Source organism: Heloderma suspectum, chromosome 11 (genome assembly GCF_057233095.1).
Source record: "Heloderma suspectum isolate Gila_16-S chromosome 11, 16-S_ref, whole genome shotgun sequence".
In the NCBI taxonomy this organism is placed as follows: domain Eukaryota; kingdom Metazoa; phylum Chordata; class Lepidosauria; order Squamata; family Helodermatidae; genus Heloderma; species Heloderma suspectum.
This window is the reverse complement of record NC_139468.1, coordinates 15,034,937-15,056,372: the sequence shown is the minus strand read 5'-3', so window position 1 is coordinate 15,056,372 and position 21,436 is coordinate 15,034,937. Positions and strand designations below refer to the sequence as shown.

Here is a 21,436-nt window from a genome sequence, read left to right as displayed (position 1 = left end):
GATTTGTATTGTTAATGCTGGTCCGCTTTTACCCCAGTAACAGTGTCAGGCAGAAGAAGAAGAAAAGACAGATTTCTACAATAGCTAAAAAGGTGACCCAGCTTTCTCCCATACCTTGATCATACATATATTCTGTTACAAAGAAAGCTTGCTAGATTAACCCAAGCAATGAGGGGACATCACGCATGCTCTCTGCTTTCAGCGCTGCTCTGTGCTAACGCTGAGCATAAGTTCTGTTTTTTAAATGTTTTTCTCTGAGGTTGCAGGGAGGGAGGGTGCAAAAGACAAAGAGAAATCTATATTAAGAACATAAGAAAAGCCATGCTGGATCAGACCCAGGGCCCATCCAGTCCAGCATTCTGTTCACACAGTGGCCAACCAGCTATTGACTGGGAACCCACAAGCAGGACACAAGTGCATTAGCACCCTGCAACTGGTGTACATAGGCATACTGCCTCTGATACTGGAGGTAGCACACAGCCATCCAAGTTGGCGGCCATCACTACGTCTTATGGTAGTGAATTCCACAGTTTAACTATGCACTGTGTGAAGAAGTCCTTCTTTTGATCTGTCCTGAATCCCCACCAATCAGCTTCATGGGATGACCCCACTGAGTTCTAGTATTATGAGAGAGGGAGAAAAATGTCTCCCTATCCACATTCTCCACACCATGCAAAATTTTGTACACCTCTATCATGTCTCCTCTTACTCACTTTTTTTCCAAGCTAAACGATCCCAGCTGCTGTAACTTTCCCTCATAGGGGAGTTGCTCCAGTCTCTTGATCATTTTAGTTGCCCTCCTGCGCACTTTTTCCAGCTCTACAATATCTTTTTTGAGGTATGGTGATCAGAACTGTACAAAGTATTCTAAGTGTGGTCGCACTATAGATTTGTATGAGGGCAGTGTGATATTGGCAGTTTTACTCTCAATTCCCTTCCTAATTATGGAGTTTGTCTTTTTTACCGTGGCTGCACACTGGGTTGACAACCCCCAGATCTGTCTTGGTTGGTCACTGCTAGCTCAGATCCCATCAGTTTGTACTTGAAGTTGGGATTTTTCCCCCAAAACATGTGTCATGCTACACTTGCTTACTTTGAACCACATCTGCCATTTGGATGCCCATTCTCCCAGTTTGGAGAGATCTTTTGGAGCTCCTCACAATCCCTTTTTGTTTTGACTGCCCTAAGTAATTTGGTGTCATCAGCAAACTTGGCCAATTTACTGCTCACTCCTAACTCCAGATCATTTATGAATAACCTGAAAAGCAAATATTTCTATCTGTATGAGAATGAAGTATACTTGAGCCCCCTGATACCAATTGATTTTAAGCTATAGGCTGCCTAAGGACATTCACTTCCTACTTATTCTACTAGTGAGACTCTGGCTATTGTTAATCTGCACAGTGATCAAGCAGCCAAGATTTTTTCCCCCTTAATACGATCTAGCTTAAAGATTTCTTAGACTTTTCTGCTCCAGAGCCATAGAGATGAGACAAAAGTTTGATAAGCAGAGAAGGAAGCAGTTTCTGTTCACAATGGATTTAGCTGTCCCTTAAGCTTCTGAGAAAGATGAGTAAGCAAGCGGATACTACAAGCCACAACTCCAGAGTTCTAATCCAGCACTGATAAGGATTTCCAGCATGAGAAGACTTCACACACACATGCATTAGAAAAGTCTAATGTTTGCTCAGATTCTAGTCCATGATTTCTGGTGGTTTATTTGTTTGTTCTCTTACATTACAAACAGAAAAAATTGAATGTTAGGACAACTACAGAATCCTTTTGAAATAGGCCCATCCCTGATGGCCTTGTGACCCTTCATATATTGCCAGCAGTCCAAAGAGCGCTCCACCTCTCTATTTATGAATTATCTTGAAATAGATAAAACACCCTGTCCTTGGGAACCAGGGTAGATTGAGGTGTGTGTGTGAAAAGGAATAGCCTGGGATTCAAATACACACACTATTTCACTTGTGAAAATAGTGAAATATTTCACTATTCTCTTCCAGACACAATGAAGACAATGAGGTGCAGGAGGAGCAACAAAGTTAAACAAGCAGTGGGGTGGGGGTGGGGGGCTGAATGCAGCCAGGGAGATGTTCTTGTCTTTATGAGATTCTTCCACAACATCTCCTTAGCCAGCCCCAAAGCACTGTTCTGAAGCACACTGTAGGTTGGGAAACATAGCATTTTCTCCTAAATAGAAACTCTTAGGAGGAGTAGAAGCTTAGAGAGATTGGTTCTTACTGGTTGCAAGGGATTTGATTCAGGAATCTGACAGAACACGCAGGGTGCAACAGGGCAGCAAATAAACAACATCATTAAAATGCTATTTTAAGTATACTGGGGATTTTGTTGGTAATTTGGATATAAACAATTCATTAAAAAGTGCTATTTATTGCAAAGTGTATGAGGAAGATGACCACTCGTGCAGTAAGAGAACATACATGGCAAGAGGTACATAAATTGTTTCTAAGGGAGTCATATAAAAGACACAATTATTAGAAACTGAGCTTTTAAAGAAGGAGAAAGGAAAATAAAAAATCAAGGAGTACCTTTCACTTCTATAGTGGCATTTGCTACAGGGGAGCCAGTGAATGAAAACACACACACATATTCCCCTGAATCGTCTGGTCTGGGCTTCAGGATTCTGCAAAGAAAGGAAACATGGATCACAATAGCTAACACAACCAGGAACCGGTGAAAAATCAGTAATGCTTGCTGAGAAACAAGAGCACAGTTCATTCTGTTAGCTGAATAAAAAGTGATTCTAAAATTATTCAAGATGTTTCAATGCCACGTCAGATTTTTCTTGGGAGTTCTTACACATGAAAATGCAAAAGCCAACTAACTACATATGACACATTTAACACAGGGATCTTGCCTAGTTTTCTACAAAATTGTTTATTAGTTGAAGGTAGAATCCCTAACACTGTAGCTTTAAGTGTTTAACTGTAGCTTCAACAAGATGACTGAAATTAAATGTACAATTCAAATGTATAACTCACCTTTCTGCTTCAAAGGTGGTTATGCAACAGATTTAAGCCTAACATACACCAAAATTATACACCTGTAAAATCGTACTGAAACATACAGTCACTCCCCAAAAGTCTGCCAAAGTACAGCAGCTCTTACCTACTTCCAACCCCCCCAAAATTAGAAAGACCCAGCCAAATATGCGGCTGCCACCGACTCCCTGAAACAGGCTTAGAACGGGTCTTGCTGTATGCTGTGCTGAGCTCTGAGTACAATCCGAAGTAGGAACTCTCCCTGCTTCTGGAACTCAGAACTGAAGCACCCACTTTTCTCCCAAGTTCTAGACAGAGGAAGATGGGGTTCACCCTGGAGTCCTGTTACATTTCTGAAGTCTCCCTGCTTTCAAGCACATCCAACCAGCTTTAGGTCAAGACAAGCCCTGGTTTGTCTTTCATTCTGCGCTGGGACAGGCCCTCACCAGATTGAAAGTTATGGTCACCAGTGAGGGCTTTTCAGACTCCTGTTTCTTTAAGGTGACTGCAGGTTCTCATACAGGCATTCATAATTTGGAGATAGAATGGCTATTTCCTTCAGAGCCAGCATAATGTAATTAGCTGTTACAGCTTATGGGGGGTCAGGGTGTACATTTATGCCTTTTCTTTTCTAATGTTACTGTATATATATATTTAGTTCACCATCGTTATTTTTATGTATTTATGTTGTACTTTTTAGATACAGATACATTACGAGAAAGAGAGGGCTAGAGGACTTCTCACAAACATAGTAAACATTTAGAGGAAATTAAGTACGTTATTTATGTTGTTGTACCTGCTTGACTTTTTGTAACATGTGTTTGTTACAAAAATATTTTGTAACATACGCTTGTAACATATTCAGTGTTTTGTAATTGGAACTTTTTGAAGGTTTAAGCTCTATTACATAAATGATTGTATTTTACTGATAGGCACACTTTTGCTGAGAACGCTGAATAATCATCTGAGAGCTGGATATTGCTTCTCTAATCATTAGCATGATTCTGAAAAAACTTGTTGAAAAAGACAATTTGAAATGGGACTGTTCTTCAACCACTGATTTTTATACTTTGTAATTATGCTTTCCTGTATCACTGTATTGTAAACCATCATAATTTGTATTCTTCTAGAATTTAGGGGAATTATTCTAAATGTATACATTCTGAATTACTTTTTCAATGATATTATCAGATCCTTGTGGTTTTTGTTGACTTATTGTATCTTTGAGTGCATTTGCAGACCACTGCTGCTAAACCATTTGCTTCTCAGAGATGCAGAGCCACAAGTGGGAAGGGCCCTGCTTTGTACAAAGCAGAACTAACTTTCCGTGGTGTCTGATTTTGAAGCAAGACATCCTCTCCAAATCTTAATGGTTAAAACCACCTAACACTTAGAAGACATGTGGAACCAGCAACAAAATAATGCAGTGTGTAGTATTCCTGTTCAATGTTACTATCAGCCATGCCCTCCTCCATGAAACTCCATTCCTTCTGCCCACCAGTCAGTTAGTATTCCATTGCCACTAAGTATGCAGAGTCCTCACTGGGTAGTGGGGGGGGGGGAGTTGGGAGTGCTCCTTTAGGATTCTGTACTGGATACTGGAGATTATGGCATTGCCCCTTCCCGCAGAGATGCATTTACTTCATTCTTTAAAGTGAGATTCACTAAGCTTTCACAGCAACATACAGGAAATATTTATCCCACTTTAGTTATCAGGATTGTTTTTCTTGCTAATGACACATCTGATCTGCAAATTACAGAAGTGCTGGAATATGAATGCTTCCAAGGTGACCCTCAGTGCTGACCAAATTTCCGACCAAATTTTTGTCTTTAATCTGAAATTAGTACCATAAATTGAACTAAATTACAGAGTTTTTATACACAGCAAACTTAGGAAACCTGGATAATCACAACTTGTCCAAGATCTCATCAATTCCTCATTGTGGGCATATAGACCTACCCTACTGCCTGGTCTGGTGCACAGCATGGGAAATACAAAAGAATCTAAGCAGGCTGCATATTCTGCATTTTTAAAAAATCTGCACCAAGGTAACTCTGGACCCATTTCAAGGTAACACCAGTTTTAAAAGAATTGCACTGGCTGCCCATAGGCTTCTGGTCGGAATTCATGGTTTTGGTGATGACATTTAAAGCCCTAAGTGGCTTGGGACCTCGATATTTGAGGGAGCACCTCTCCCTATATAAGCCTGCTTGAGGACTAAGATCTGTTGGAGTGACCCTCCTCTGCATCCCACCAGTGCAAGACATACACTATGGTGGGACATGGGAGACGGCCTCCTCTGCTGTGGCACCCCAGTTGTGGAATGCCCTCCCCTTGGAGCCTGATTGGCGCAGACATTGGTTTCATTTTGGCGCCAAGTAAAAACATGGCTTTTTACTAAAGCCTATGAGGGCTAAATGCATTCTCTAAAGTAGTACACTGTTTTATTGTTTTAGATTTGAATTGGTATTAGCTTGTTTAATGGTTTAATATGTTTTTAGGTATTTACATTATTTACTGTTTTATAGTGTTTAAACTGATTTTATCTGTATGCCGCCCTGAGATCTTAATGATATAGGATGGGATACAAATGTTTCAAATAAATAAATAAATAAATAAATTCAAAATCTACAAGTCTTAATACAAATTGAGCAGGTCTGCAAGTGATTTTGCACAATTTATTCTGCTTTCTACAGGAAGGAGAAATAACCTATGCACAGCACAGAAGATCTACCTCCCAACCACTGGAAATCTTACTATTTTGAACATTATTTCTTAACGGTCCGGTCAAATTTATTGCTTATTGCCAAAGGCCTTTGAAAAAATTCAAAACACTCAAAATATGTGATAAAGCCAATCGGACATGACTAACCTGTCCCGCTGATTTCATTAAATTAACTCTAAATGAGACTAAGTCTGGATCCAACCCATAACATTTAAGACCTGTGCCACTGAATGCATGCATGAGAGGTTCAATGTGCTTAGCTATTTCAGTTCCAGCTTCATGGGATTTTTTTAAAGAGACAGTACTAAAGTCACTTCTTTAAGACTTACTTGTACTCTGTAGTGGTATCTGTAGGCTTTCTAGTGCCTGAAATCTCTTCACCATTTTTCACCCAATAACTGTGACTGAGGGGGCTGGGACTTGTAGTGAGGTTGCACTGTAGTGTGATGGGAGGTGAAGGTAAAACAAGTGTCACCTCATTACTGGCATTGATCCTGGGCTCTAGAAAAAGATGACATATGTAAAGAAGACAGTTGTCAGTCTCCACACACTAAAATGCTATACACATCACAACTAAATGGCACAGGGACTGGGAGAGGGAAGAGAACTACACATGGAACACAACTTCACTATCTGAGGAAACATCCAAGTCATACAGTGAACAGTTGACCGGCAGAGAAAGGCAACAGGGACCAGTCCCCCTATATGAAAGGAAAAGAAAAGTAGTGAAGTAAAGCACATTTGGGGATTCTTCATCTTTAATGTGACCACAGTCAAGATTAATATTAGCAGCAAACATTTGTATTTTTTATCAAATGCAACAATAAAAGAGGCACTGTTAGCAGCTAGGCAAACAACATAGCTCCACCCAGGAAATGTCTAACTTCACCACTATAATGCTTAAACATGTCCAGAATAAACTACACAGTCTAAATCAGCTTCATCAGCTACTTCTCTACTAAAACACTATATAGATTTTTCCAAACTGAGTTGTCAGTGCCAATCTTCAAAGTTGGCAAAGAAAATCACGCCATTCAACATTTTGGTTTTCATATAACTTATGCAAGGCAATTTAAAAGGAGCCAATACCCTGTTTTAACCACCCAGATGGAGGGATTTTTTTAGTAGGCTGTGATAAAATTGATGGGGGAAAATGAGTGTGTTTGCGTTCGTGTGCGTGTGCACGCACACACACACAGCACCCAGAGTAAGGTTGGGACTAAAGAAGTTACTCTGGAACAAGCAGTGACCATTTCAACTGCAAGGATATAGAACGCATCTACCGCTTAAGTTTCCTGGTATGTGGGGTGGAGAGTGCCTATTTGAGGTGGCTGGTAGGGAGAAGCCCCCCCACACACACACACACCCGCCCCAGATATCTCCACACCACACACTTCTTCTAAGGGATAGAAAGCTTGCATCAACCCTGTCAGCATTCCCGAATCCAAGGATCACTTCGGATCCCTCTACTGTTGCTCCTTTAACTTTATTTTTTGAATTCTGGATTTCTTCATATTTTACTTTCTAGTGTGGGTTTTCCTGTGACACATGTAACCAGAATTGATGCTGGCATACTAATGCATCAAGCATCCAACATGAAACCACCACCAAGGATATGTGAATAATTTCTGGTAGTAATTTACCATTTTCACCTTCCACCTAAGACCTAGAAATGTAGTACACGAAGTGTCATGCAGAACACAGTGGGTGATAGCTGTATAATAATCTACACTCTTTAAATTACTATAGAAACAAGCCCTGGTCACAGCTCGGGGGTGGAAAGGGGGGCTGTGGCAGACATAAGTAAAAAACCAAGAGCCTCACAGAAAAAAATCCACAGGTAGCTAACAGACAAATTTATCTAGGAATTTCAGTAACAGGCATTCCACCGGCCACAGAGCACATCTAATTTGAGACATTTCTAGTGTCAATTTACACATGACAGTTAAATAATAGTATGCAGATTTCTTTTTGTTTATGTTCCCTTAGAGACCTAAATAAAAATGTCCTTCTCCAGGGAACACATTACATAAGACAGGGGAGATCCATAATCAGACATCCTAATCTCTCTATTGTATGAAAAAAAAGCAGCTGAGGTGTGGATTTTGATCAAAGCAGCATGGGGCACGGGGTGTGTGTGTCACCTACTTCTTAGTCTAACCCCCCCCCCCCCATCTATTTGCCCTATTGGGGGAAATATACAGATACAATAGGCACCACGGAGCTTGTGCTTAGTAAGGCCTCCATTGTTGTCTGAGGGTTGTATATGAAGTACACTGGAAGCATAATGAGGGATCACTCCCTGTGCACAGCACAACAAACCGCTTGAAGAAGGAAACAAGCAGAGAAGGAAGGAGGAACCTTATGCAAATTAAGCTCTGTTGTCTCCAGTTTTTTCCCCCCCTGTGATGCTTTATACTTACCATCCTTTTGAGCATTCTTTTTTTAAAAGGAGCATGACATATGAAGTGCTAATAGAGCAAAGAATATTTATCCTGAAATATTCTATAAAACTCATTCTGGTGTGTGTGTTTTAAACCAGTTTTAATATGGTCAGAAGCCATATCACAAAAATTAAAACAGCCATATGCAAATGTACTCTCAAAGCAAGGTATTAATTGAAGGGAAAAGCAAGCATTTTGATGGTTGTTTGCATTTTATGCCTTCGTTAATAAAAGCTTGTCATTTCTGCCACTTGTAGTGAAAATGTTTACTGCTTTAATGCCCATTCTCTCTCTTGCATTGCCTCTTGTTTAGAGTTTCCTCCCTTTTCCTACCCAGCTGACTTTGCTTCTTTTTAAAAATAAAATACACACTTCCCTTAAGAACAGGCCTAGCAAATCAGCATGGCAAATTACTTAGTTTTGTTTTTGTGCTTTCTATACATCCTGTCCAGCATGACAATCCATAATCATTGCAACTCTACCCTGCAATAAAATGTTCTCATGTATAGGCCACTGGATTAAGCCTAACATGCATAACAAAAATATTTGAATTTTTTTTTCTTTAGATCTGCTAACAGTTTCCTCCAACACCAGTGTCTCATTTGATGTAACACACAAAGCCATGCCATTCTATATAAATGTAATTATGAACATTAGAAGATAGTATATGAGAGTTTCAGAGACTGATCAGAATTTACTTCTGGCATAGAGTGTTTTATCCCATGTGAAAAAGCAGACACATGCAGTTTTATAGAAACCCCTAAATTACAATATACATGTTATCTTTGGAAAAAGAGAAAATAGCAGCAGGATTACATGCAGGTTACTGCAATAGAGAACAGGCCAGATTTAGATATCCCTCGCATCCCGATAGTACCCTGGAATGAGAAATGTACAGTCCAACATAGTACAGTTTTATTCTAGCTTAAGAAATCAGCATAATATAACAAAATCCAACAATGTTCATCTGCAATTCTTCATGCAGTCCATAAAGGGCCCATTCAGGCTTGGTCTTCACATTGACTGCACTGGATAAATGTTTTTTTTCCTATTGCAACCTGACCTCCAGGAAGTCTCAGAGTCATTGGAAGAACAGAGTAGAGTAGCAACTAGATTACCTTCAGCTGTTTTCAAGGTACCATTACCTTGGCATCGAAGAGTTACACATTGTTATTTCCCAAGAACCAAGGCTGATCAAGCCTCTTACATACTGTACAGGTACAGTAAGAAAAAAGTTCAAATGAGTGGGTATTGTAGAGCAAGGCACAGTTACTGTATGTGCAAAGTGAGACACTATCAATATTTGCCATGGACAAAACTACGTCCCTAGTAACTAGGAAAGGTGTAGGTATATGAATTATTTTCCTAGGGCTTGTTAGCAGGAAAATGAGAACCCAGCCAGAGAAAAGTAGGTAGGGGAAAGATGTACAAGACATTCAGAAGTGGCAAATGGACTTGTCCTGAGTTAGGCTGTACAATTCCAAAGGACAAAGTCACTGCAGGATTTTCAAGAGTCCTTTTGAGGTTGTATTGTTCTGTGAATTTTGAATGCTCAAATTACCATTAGTATGAAACCTGCATTTGTAACCCTGATCTCAAAACATGCATCCAGTCCTGGAAGCCAAACCAGACTCAAGTTGGCTACCCTAATATTTCTGTGTTTTTGACCACTCGAATATTCCTGTGTTTTAGGTTTATTCCCCTGTTCGCGTGTCAACATCACATGTTTTCTGTTTCCAAGAGGGCAATTCTCTGGTCCAGCACAGCATGTTGACTGCTCTTTCTTAACATCACTTTCCAACTGCAGAAGCAATATCATGTGAAAATAGGTGTTTATATGCTTTCACATTAGCTACCAGCTGTATATAGTTGGGTCTTCTTTTAATCATTCTATAAAGGTCTAAGTATAAACCTTATACTGAAGCTTTATACTTTATAAAGTTTATACTTTATACTTAGCTAGGTATAAAGCTTATACCAAGGTTATACAAAGAATCACAGTGCAAATTTTCCTGATCCTAATATTAAACTTTATGCTTTCTGACATCTACCTCATTGATTTCCAAACCTGAATTTGGCAGAAGTCCAGGTAATCAAGGTAATTTACAAGAAGGAGATTGGGCAATAATGAAAAACAGGCTGCCTGTGTGTGGATATTTTTATCTTTTATTGGTGCTTTAAATGGATAGCATCCACTTAATTCAACTCCATTACTGAGAATGATCACCTTGCTCACCACCATTTTGGCAAAGAAGAACTGCATGACAGGCATGCTGGGGGAAGGGGTTGAAGCTTTGGCTTTATTAGCCCTTTGCCAACCAAGTTAGCTGCCAAAGGGAATCACTCATTTGGTACCTATCCATAACCAGTTGTGACCCACAGCGACTCAGGGCAGCTGTTTCCATGGACTGGAAGGAAAGAAAGAAAGAAAGGAAAGGCTGGTGAGCAGTACTTGGGCAAGAACCATCTTGGCCCTCATCTCATTACAGTACATCCATCAACACACACATATTTCACACATGCAATAACCCCCCTGCTGCTATGGCAACCTGTCTTTTCACACATCTGTCTTTGACACACTTATGCAGTGCTCCACTTTGTCACACCCACATATCTTAACTATTACCTTCTCAAGACACACGTTTTTGTAAGTATCTATACAACAGATATGTATACACAAATCCAGATGCTTCAGTACTCACTCAACTGATTCTCTTCCTAGACAAATATCAACACTGAACAGAAGTAATCTGTTTTTGTAGTTTTGTATAGATTTTTGTGGGATCATTATTCTTCTATACCTATTCTATTTTTATGTTAAGACAGGAAACTTGGAACGACAGTTTTACTCTGATTGCTGACATTATGGAAGTGTTTACAGACAGGTCATATTAAAGACAGTACATTAAGAAATGCGGAAGCTCAAATTACTAGGTAGAAGAAACCAGAAATCAATAAGAACCACTTATTCACATATGAACCTGTCTGCTCTTTGAGGTCAAATGGATAGTCTCTCTTGCAGGTCACCTCTATCCAAGCCGTGCTTGGTAGAAACACAGGAGAGGCCCTTCTCTATAGCCGCATCCAGGCTGGGAAACTTCCTGCCCTGGGCAATTTGTTTTGATGCCCACTTTTCTGTCTTTTCGCTGTCTTTTTCAGAACATTTTGTTTAGGCAGGTGCTTAAATTGGCTAGCTGATTACTCTGTCTTTTTCGATGTTCTTGTTGTTTTGATCATTTGTTGTTCAGATTAAATTAAACACCAAATTAAATTGTGAATCTTTAAATACTTGTGAAAAGTGGGTAGGGACTTATTACCTAATCCTTGGGAGCTACAGGAATTGCCTGTTTTTCAGGAACAAACATGAAATTAGAATGGCCTTGTTTCTAACTGTGGCTTTGTGAAAACATTCATGCCTGAACCCATGTAGACCAAACTGGCCCTCTAGATGTTACTGAACTACAACTCCCTTCATCCGACACCACTGGCTGTGTTGGCTACAGTTGATGGGAGGTGAAGTTCACTAACATCTGAAGAGCCCCCACATTCCTCATCCCTGATGTACATAATACATATTCAACAGTTCACTGTGAATCCCAACACCCTCAGACTTACAGGCTGGTTTCTTGGGCGAGTTGTCATCTCATTCCCAGTTCAACATCTGATCTGTAAAATGCTAATTCACAATGGGGGAAGGAGACATTCATTGAACAGCATCAGCAAATATTATCACTGTTAACTCAAAACAAATGGCGGCCTTCTGATCCAATCTCTCATAAATGAGATCAAGATGGGCAGGAAGATACCCATGTTAAATCCTTTAACTACCTGGGGATTTATTTTTCTTCAACTTAACCCACACCTGTATTTTACTACATTTAAAGCTCTGGATTCAACACAAGCTTGCCTTTATTTTAGCAGACAGCAGCAACTTAATTCTCCCAGCTTTAAAACTCTCACTTCTCTTCAGAGTCTTACTGCCAACCCTTTCCCTATGTATTTTGGCTTTTTTATTGTAGGGACTTTGATATTTGCAAGAACTAGTTAGAACTGGCAGTTAAGTATTTTTATGGTCGTATTAATCAATATGCCTAGTACTTTGTTCGCCTACCTATGCTCTACCAGCCGCTGCCAGGAACCAGGCTCCTAACCTGTGACCAAAATGCCAGTTTATGGGCACCACAGCTTATCAAGCCTTACTTCCTAAACATGTTACATGTGGGTGGGTGGGGCACTGGGGGCCCTGCAACTTAATGTATAGAAGCATGAAGTGACCCAACTTTATCTTCTTGTGGACACTCCATCAATACATAGCCTGAGTATGTCACCTAAGATGAAGTTGAAAACCAAAATGGAAGCCCAGAATTCAACGGCAGCAATACTAAGAGGCAAGTAATTTGTTTTAAAAACTTGTCTGACTTAGTCAAAATTCAGCATAATTTTGTGCCAAGAAATATAATTTGTTACAAGAGGTATAGCTCAATGGGCATTGAATATTGCAATAGGATGTGTGTATGCTAGAGTTCTATTGCTACTTAATTTACAATGGAGTACAATTCATTTACCTACTAGCTGTACAATGGAATCGTTAAGGATTCCCGTGGCATTTGTGGCATTCATGAGGCATTTGTGAGAATTCAATAAAGATTTGTTTAGAACTTTGTATAAATTGCTTTAATAAAAGAATGACAAGCTCATACCAGCCACTACAACTCAGTTTTCTATACAGGGATGCTCAACTAAAACCTACATCAATGGAATGAGAAAGTGGGTAACTGCGGCTACCAGTTCTGCATGTTAAGTAACCAGCAGGCGTCATTTTTATAAAACAGATGAATCAGTGAGGTGCTACTATAATCAGAGAATCAACTTTTTAGATGTTTGAGTATACATGCTATTTAGAAAAGCAGATATCTGCAACTATAAAGGAAAAATTCAGGCTTTCGCACATAACAAAATCCAAATAGGAAGGATTTATACAGAAGCCTATGTACTCAAAACCAAGTGAATAAGGAAGGCGTTCCACAAGACTCCAACAAAAGAAAAAAATGGTTAGAAATGGTTAGATCAGGGAATAACACAAAATTGAAAAGGCACTCATGGAGAAACCAGCATTAGGATAGCAGGAGGCCTATTATAAAAAAGTAAAAAGGAGGGAACAAACAATCCAGTACTGGGCTTGTTTGGACAGAGGAACTAGAATTCAGTTCCATAGATTCTCCCCAGTCCTTTGATCCTAGGAAGGAGGAGACACAGTAAGAAGGTGGCAAAAACATTTAAGCACCACAACCAGAGGAACCATCTTGGGTTCAAAACCAAAAAACATAACGAAGACAATGGGAAGGTAATACTAAGGGTCACAGGAGAGGGGTAAGGGTCACTGGACTGCCTCTAGATACTACAGTACTACTACTGTAGGGTACTGAACTCACTCTGAAGGACGCTTATGGTAGCCTGGGCTCGTATCCACGTTATGGCAGGATTTTGCCTCAAGTCATTCCTTCTAGGATCGTTGCTTGCCCTGCACTCGTAAGTCCCAGAGTCTTCCAAGGTAAGGCGAGTAATTCTCAGCACGCTCACGCCATTCACCCCGTAGGCAGTGTTAATGGTGACACGGCGCTTTCGAGCACCATCCCATAGCTGTTTGAAAGATTCAGCCCGGTTGACTTCAGCATACCACCACTGGATCTCTGGAGTGGGGTTCCCAACCACGTCACAGTACAGCTCAAAGGCGTCCCCTGTGAGCTTAGTTTCTGACATGGGCGACTTGACAAACCCAGCTAGAGGGAGGGGCAGCAAAAATGCAGTGACAGACCAGCAGAAAAGAACAGATCTTAGAAAGCAAGCAAATGAATTGCAGAAAGAAAGGAAAAAAACACACAAAGAGACATGCCCATTTCATTTCTATACCGCCCAATAGCCGAAGCTCTCTGGGTGGTTCACAAAAATTAAAACCAAAAAGCGCAGGGAAAAATATAAAATATAAAGCAGTAAAACCACGATATAACAATACAATCAGAATAAAACCTAGCAGCAATGCAGAGATTTAAAATACAGATTTAAAACAGCAAAGCTAAAGGTCTAGAAAGCTAAAATGCCTGGGGAAATAAAAAGGTCTTCACCTGGCACCAGAAGGAATACAATGTAGGTGCCAGGCGAACCTACACTGGTTCGCCTGGCACCTCACTAGGGAGCTCATTCCACAGCAGAAAAGGCCCTCCTCCTAGTAGCCACTTCACTTTTACATAATCTGGATGTTGCTGATTTCTCAAGTTAATTTACATAAGAGCTTACAAACTGATAGTTCTATAGAGCAGGGTGCAAAATGCACAAACCACAGGCTGCTTGCAGCCCTCCAAGAAACCCAGGCTGCACTGCAACCTGCAACACACACCCCCCCTCCATGGCAGACTTGCGATGCACTGGTGGGATCGCTGCTTTATTGCTAATAGTGGCAATAAAGCAATGATCGAGTCATGGTGGCTAGGGCATGGGCTGCAGCCTCCTCCCTCCCCCAGCTGAAGCAGCCCAGATCACAGCTTTATTGCTGTCAATGGCACAGTAAAACAGCCAACAGGTCGGGGTCTATGGGGCGGGGAGGAGACTACAACCTTCTCCCTATCCCAGCAACTCCAAGTGTGCTTGTGAGGGTGAGTGTATGTGAGTGCATGTGTATGTGCATGCACACACCCAGTGTGCAGCCCCCAGCACCCCAGCAGGCACCCGATGTGGCCCTTGGTGCCAAAAAGTTTGTACAACCAATATAAGATTATGGTTATTTCATTGGAACAACAGATTCCTGGATAGCATGCAACCATATGCTTTGTTTACCTTAACATAGGAGTTGCATGATTTTATTTTCTTCTGCTTAAAAGAACCCTGTAATATACTTTAGTCACTTGTCAAACCTACGTGCATTTTTAGACATTCTACACATTCAAGAAAGTTGACCTACCTACTACTATACTTAATATATTTTACAGTATTAAATACTTATGCTGGGATTTGTCAAATTCAGCAGGACCTCCAAATAATTTGTTTAGGACTGTGACATTTATTTATATTTATGTGCAAAAAGTGGCCTAGAAAGGTCTCCAATGATACAAATGCCAACATTAAGACATATACTGTTCACAATTTCTACCCAACAAGCTATGAACTGGGCCACATTATGTCATAATAAATTAATAATGTGACCGAAGGCATCATCTTACCAAGAGCTTTTCTGGATAGCATTAATGCTGAAGAAACATAATACATGCCTGTGTAGTATACTATCATGCTGAGCTATTCCTAGTCAGTTCTGAAGAAGCTGCTAAAATATACATAACCTTAATATCGATGCAAATAGATTCTTTCTTCCGCTCTACGCAGCCCTCACTAGGTAGCAGGGAGCTGAACCATTACAAAATGTGGATTCCATTCCAGTTGCGTTCATGAGTATTTTTCATCTCTTATGTTCCAGCTCAGATACTAACCTTTTAATATGGTTTTGTCATCACTTCAACAACTTCAAATGCATTTCATAAATACTAAATGCAACAGGCATGACTGAAGTGTAACTAATATTCATTTTACTCATTTTAGGAATATTAAAATTCATTCGTCCCAATTTAGATAGACACATTAACTATCTGCCAGTACTCTGCCAGGTATATTTGACCAGTTAGGAGACAGAACAAATGTTAGTCCCCAAAATGTTTGTCTATGAAGACATATATAGTAGAAACAGGTAATAATTCTAGAGTATAGAGGCTTAGGTCATAAAATAAATTAATTTAAGGAAGTTAATGGAAGGAAAGTTTCCCTTGCCCACCCTCTCACCCCCTCTTCCCGAAAAACCTTTCCAGAGGACTGGGAGGCCTCCTGATCAACGTGGGATGGGACAGTGCTGGGGGAGAATGGGGAAATGTTTCTTCTATGAATTTCCTTAACTTATTTTAGGATCCAAAGCAGAGTCTATCGCACCTTCCCCACTCTGGTGTCCATCATCTATCGCCATTGGTCATGCTGGTTGGGGATGACTGGCTGGTTGGGAGTTAAAGCCCAACACATCTGGAGGGGACCAGGATGCTGACTGCTGCTTTTTTTTTTTTTGTCCTTTCCAGTAATAACAAGCAAGTATAATTTATTTCTATGGTATGGACACATATCCCATGTACTGTTCTGCTTGCCCCGTCTCAAAAAGGTTATCAGAGTTGGAAAGGCTACAGAAAAAAACAAGTGGTTTTAGATCAAGGTGGTTTTTGAACTCGCTACCATTTGGGAACTCTTGCATATCTGCTACGGACCGCCTATCCATTGTTGGAGATTACTAGAAGATTATAACTAGAATTAACTGGTAACTAGAAGGCACAGTGAGTTTTTGTGGAATAATGACCAAACTTATTGGGACTCAACATGCCCAATGTTCGCCTGCACCAGAACACTGCAGGGCAAGATCAACAGTGATGAGCAAGCTGTTTGTCATGGAAGCTCTTCCGCCACTACTGTTCTGTCCATGAAGGGAACCCAGGGTTCCCCTAGCAGAGAAATTAGGTAATCCAAGCATCACTACTACAAGGGAACACTAAAGCATTAGAGGCTTAGGGCTAAAAAATGCCTAAAAGGAACATGATAATGGCTTATAATGTTAGGAGTAGAGAGATACTAAAATAAAAATAAGTCTCCTTGCTGTAATTCAGAGCCTCTCCATGAAATGGATTGGCAGTAGCTAAACAACAGACAAAATAATATAGTTCTTGGAGAAGGTAGAGATCCAAGATCTCATTTATAAAAGATCAACCAGCTGGATCAGATCCAAGATTCATCTAGTTTCTACAGTATCAAATAAGATGTGTCTAGGAAGGCCATGAGAAGGTATGAAGGCAATTGCCCCTCTCCTGCTGCCTCCCCCTACAAAAACACACACACACACAACTGGTGGTCAGAGGCATATGCAGCAGCATGTAAGTCTACCAATACTAAGTGCAACATAAAAGCTAGTAGGTCTCCTAGAAAGACTTACAGGATGCTGCAGTTGTTTCAGATATATGAGGTTTCATTGCCTGTATCTTCAGTTAACGTAAACTGAGTTTGCCATGAAGATGATTCTTTAGCAAAAGCGGTTGTTTTGAAGAAAGTAGACGCTTCGCTTGGGTTATGAACCGACCAAAAGGCCTATCTGTGCAAAAGACATTGAACTGTACCTATTCCCCTTTTAAAAAGAAGTCCACACCAGCACTTTAAAGACTAAGAGATGGGAGAACAATCCTCTGGCCCCTAGACAGCATCTCGGGGGCCATAGGATAGTTCGGAGTACTGGATCTGAGGTCAGAAACAGTGCTCTAACCTTGGACCCAGGAATCCAAGCTCCCCGCCCCCTCCCAGCCAGTGCAGACAGAACCACACCAGAAACCTCGGAGAGAAGGTAATGGGGGTGTTTCCATGGGCAATGAGGGGAGGGAACTGGGGAGGCCGGCTTATGAGGAATCCTCCAGCCTTCCCAGCCTCCTTCTCTCCCCTCCCAGACAGTGCCTCCCACTGTGCACTAGATGGCCGTAACCCTCCGAATTTAGAAGCTTCTGGCCATCCCCATAGGATTGCACCCCTGGAGGTGGGCATAGTTTGATTTCTCTGGGGAATTTGCAGTACATCAGAAAGAGTTTCTGGTTCTCAATTATCTAACAGTAGCAAAATAAATGATTCCACACCACCACCTAAATTAGGCTACTATAATGAAAAAAGCTTGGGGTAACCAGGAATGGTCCACTGTTTGAAGAACAAAACTCAGTTTAGTCCTGGTATTGAAAGCAAACTCCTAGGCTCAGAATGTGTTCTTTAATTCTAAGAATATATATCTTGCACCTGGCTCTGATTGATGGAACTGGGGTGGGGGTGGCAGTGTCCTAGTAAACTAAGATCTCAGAAGCCTGAAGTCTGTCCACTCCTGGCTTACATTTTCATGGACTAGAGTCCATTAGATGCATGCAGTTGGCAGATATTTAAACACAGACAAGTAAAAAGGAAAACACTGAACAGAGAAACAAGAGGCTGTAAAATACACAGAAGAAAAACGATAGAGTAAGTCTGTGGTATTTCTGTGCAAAACTCTGATACATACAAAATAAGAACACTGACCACTTACAACAGTAGTAATTGCTGTATTGTTATTAAACAATTTCCATGTCAGGGAGCTCGACTGGCTCTATCAGAGGGGACAGGATGCTCAGAAGCAGTTGTGTTAACCAGAGATCAAACAGCACTTTGACACTACATCTGATACCACCATGACTAGCTTGAATAGGGAGACTGTTGGGCAATGGGGTGGGCAGTACATCAACAGTGCCCCATTCTGTCCCAGCCACCTTTTGTAGATTTTTATTTGTCTTCATAAGGCTAGTTTGTATCTGGGATAGAGGGAGAGATGTAAAATTTCTAGAAATTTTGAGGCCATCAAAAAAACAGGGGGGGGGGGAACTACATAAATTCTGGGGAAAATGGAAAAATAAGCAATACTTATTTTTTTAGCGCTCTTTACAGACCTAAAGTCACTTTGTTGCTTTAAGACAGCCTTCCCCTAATCTGGTGCCCTTCAGATATTTTGGACTTCAGCTCTCATCAGCCTCAGGCAGCATGGCCAATGGTCAGGAGTGCTGGGCATTGTAGTCCAAAACATCCAGAAGGCAGCAGGTTGGGGAGGGCTGCTTTAGAAACACAAAGCAGCCTTTCTCTTCCTAAAGGTATTTTATGTATGACTCAGCTTGCTCATAAAATTATCATTACATTTTAAAACTTTTAAAAGTAAACTCAAGTTAGTACATTTGTAATTATTGTCTGAATACATTAGGAATACATTAAAGGACTGCTACATCATCAGAAACACAGGACTCTGTAGAACAAAACCCAAGTGTCTCTATTCGGACATCATGGAAACAACCCTCAAATGTGGCATTCAAAGGTTGTTAATGGAAATAGGAAGCAGCTTGGGTGTGGCCTCACAAATTGCCACTGTTTTATCCAAACAGGGCCAAATAATGCTTTCTATTTTTCTTATTTTAGTATTTTAATTCTGGTGCAGCATAAAAGACTCTTAAAAAGTTCACGAAGAGCAGTAAATATTTTTTGAAAGTCATGTCACTGGAAGCAACAACATACTGAGAGCTCAAATGCCAAATTAAGCATCCTAGTCAGCGCTGGGATGAAGCTAAAGGAAATCCCAGCATGTGGAAGGAAGTAATACTGGCAATTTGGCAACAAACATATCCTCCTCTTGAATGTGGGATAAACACTGCCAAGCAGAAGCATCATTTTACACCAGACAAAGCTCTGACCTCCAGTGTTATGCAGTATACATTTACAGCTACATACTTACACAAGAAACAAAAAACAAAGTAAGAAGACTTTTAGAAAGAGAGGGAAAAAGCATTCAAAAGAATGTTGGACCCCATAAATGCAGACTTTACAAGTCAGATCACTGGTGTGTGTGTGCATGGGCGGGGGGCATAATAGCCCCAACCTAGGAACACACACCCCTCTTTGAAGCACAGAGGACTTTAGATCAGGCGGAGGTGGCATGGGGGACTTGCGCTCGTTCTGGACACAGGAACTTGCCTTAGAGCAAATCAGACCATTATTGGTCCATGTAACTCAATAATGTCTCCACTGACTGGCAGGGACTCTCCAGGATTTTAGACAGAAGGTTTCCCCAGCCCTACCTGGAGATGCCAGGGACTAGACTTCGGACCTTCTGCTTGTAAAGCATGTGCTCTACTGCTGAGCTATTTCCCATCCCCAAAGAACTAGGGACCCACAATTCTGTGCACAACTGCCCCATGTGGTAAGCCACCAGGAGTACAAGACCTGCCACTTGCTCCAGAGCCCAGGATGAAATGAGTACCTGCCCCTAATCTTCTGCATGTTCCGGAACATTTTGGAAATAGAAAGGGTTGGTGGCAACTAGAAACAATAGCTGGCTACAGAGTCAAGCAAAGCCAAAAATCTGTGGATCCCTGCATGGGTACATAACCCAGGTCTGCTAAGAACATTCAGGAAACTGGACTGGAAATGCCCAAAGATGGCAACAGGTTGGAACAGCATAGTTACTTACTTTTCCCACAACCTGGCTGAAAGTATATTGGTCTACATTGAGACATAAAATTTTAAGACTGCGAGGAGACTTGAGACTGCAATCCTGTACACACTTATCTCGGTGTAAGTCCCACTGAGTTCTGTTTCTAAGTAGGCATGTCTCGGACTGTGCTCTAAGTGGAGGATAAACATTTGAATTTAGAAGGAAATTCTAAGTCTCATTACATTTCCATTATGAGGGTATCATACAAGTAGATACTGGGTTTTAAACTTTATTCTTTGTTTTTTGTTGTTGTTTTTTTACACAATTTACTGCAAAACCCCAGAGGGAAAAAATGAGGCCTTAAAGGCAAAAATGTTGATTTTAAAGGAGATGGAACTTTTCAGTAGACTGCGTTGCAGACAGTAACTGAAGAGTTTGCATAATCACAAGGAGACAACACAAATCTTTGGAAAACAGAGCTCCCAGACAAGCAGTTCCCAGTAACATTGTTCTTAGGGAGGAGGTTTAATTATCTGCCTAAGCAGAAAGGCCATATATCTTCCTGAAATACTCTCTCTAGAGCAAAGTTGTAACTCTAATTGTACTGAGTTTACATATATAGCATTAGCATATATGTTTATATATAGACACTAAACAAGTTTATATATAGTTTATATACACTAGTGATGGTATAAATATAAACCTCAGTTCCTCTCAAACCCTCTGGTCTTTCTGGCCCATGCACCTATGCACACTTGGAAGGCTGTCTGCCATGTTCCAATGAAGCTTGAAATGTAAAGAGGCTCAAGTCAGGAGCCTCTAACCATAGACAAAGAGAGGGTAGTGGTTGTTGCACATGTTTTAAAATATCAAATAAATTTTTAAAAAGCAATTGGCTGTCTACTACAGAAATGATCTAATATGATGTTAGGTCCACAGACATGTACATTAAATACAAACTCAGAACTGGGATCTTTCAAAACAACATGGAAAAAGCCCAAAGACCCTTCATACCATCCTGCTCAGATTTGGGGGATGGAAACACCCTTGGCCATCCTAGCAGATGACCTACACCAGGAACTGGACAGGGGTCATGGTCCCTGCTGGTTCTCCAGCAGCTTTCAATACCATTGGTATGGTATTCTTCCACCATCACTAAGGACTTACTTACTGGGTGCCCCTGGTCTGCAGCTGCTGCCATGAGGA

The 21,436-nt window shown here is 40.8% G+C and overlaps 1 protein-coding gene across 2 annotated transcripts in view; it reads right to left on the bottom strand.

Moving 5' to 3' along the window:
* NPTN (neuroplastin) overlaps nucleotides 1-21,436 on the bottom strand; it is a 53,581-nt gene that overhangs the window by 24,270 nt on the left and 7,875 nt on the right. The window contains exons 2-4 of one of the 2 annotated variants that reach the window (XM_084816931.1): nucleotides 13,611-13,958; nucleotides 6,064-6,235; nucleotides 2,556-2,650 (exon numbers count right to left, since the gene is read on the bottom strand). In XM_084816931.1, the coding sequence (XP_084673057.1) occupies nucleotides 2,556-2,650; nucleotides 6,064-6,235; nucleotides 13,611-13,958 (615 nt within the window). The remainder of the gene's footprint in view (nucleotides 1-2,555; nucleotides 2,651-6,063; nucleotides 6,236-13,610; nucleotides 13,959-21,436) is intronic. The other variant, XM_084816930.1, reaches the window with a different exon arrangement.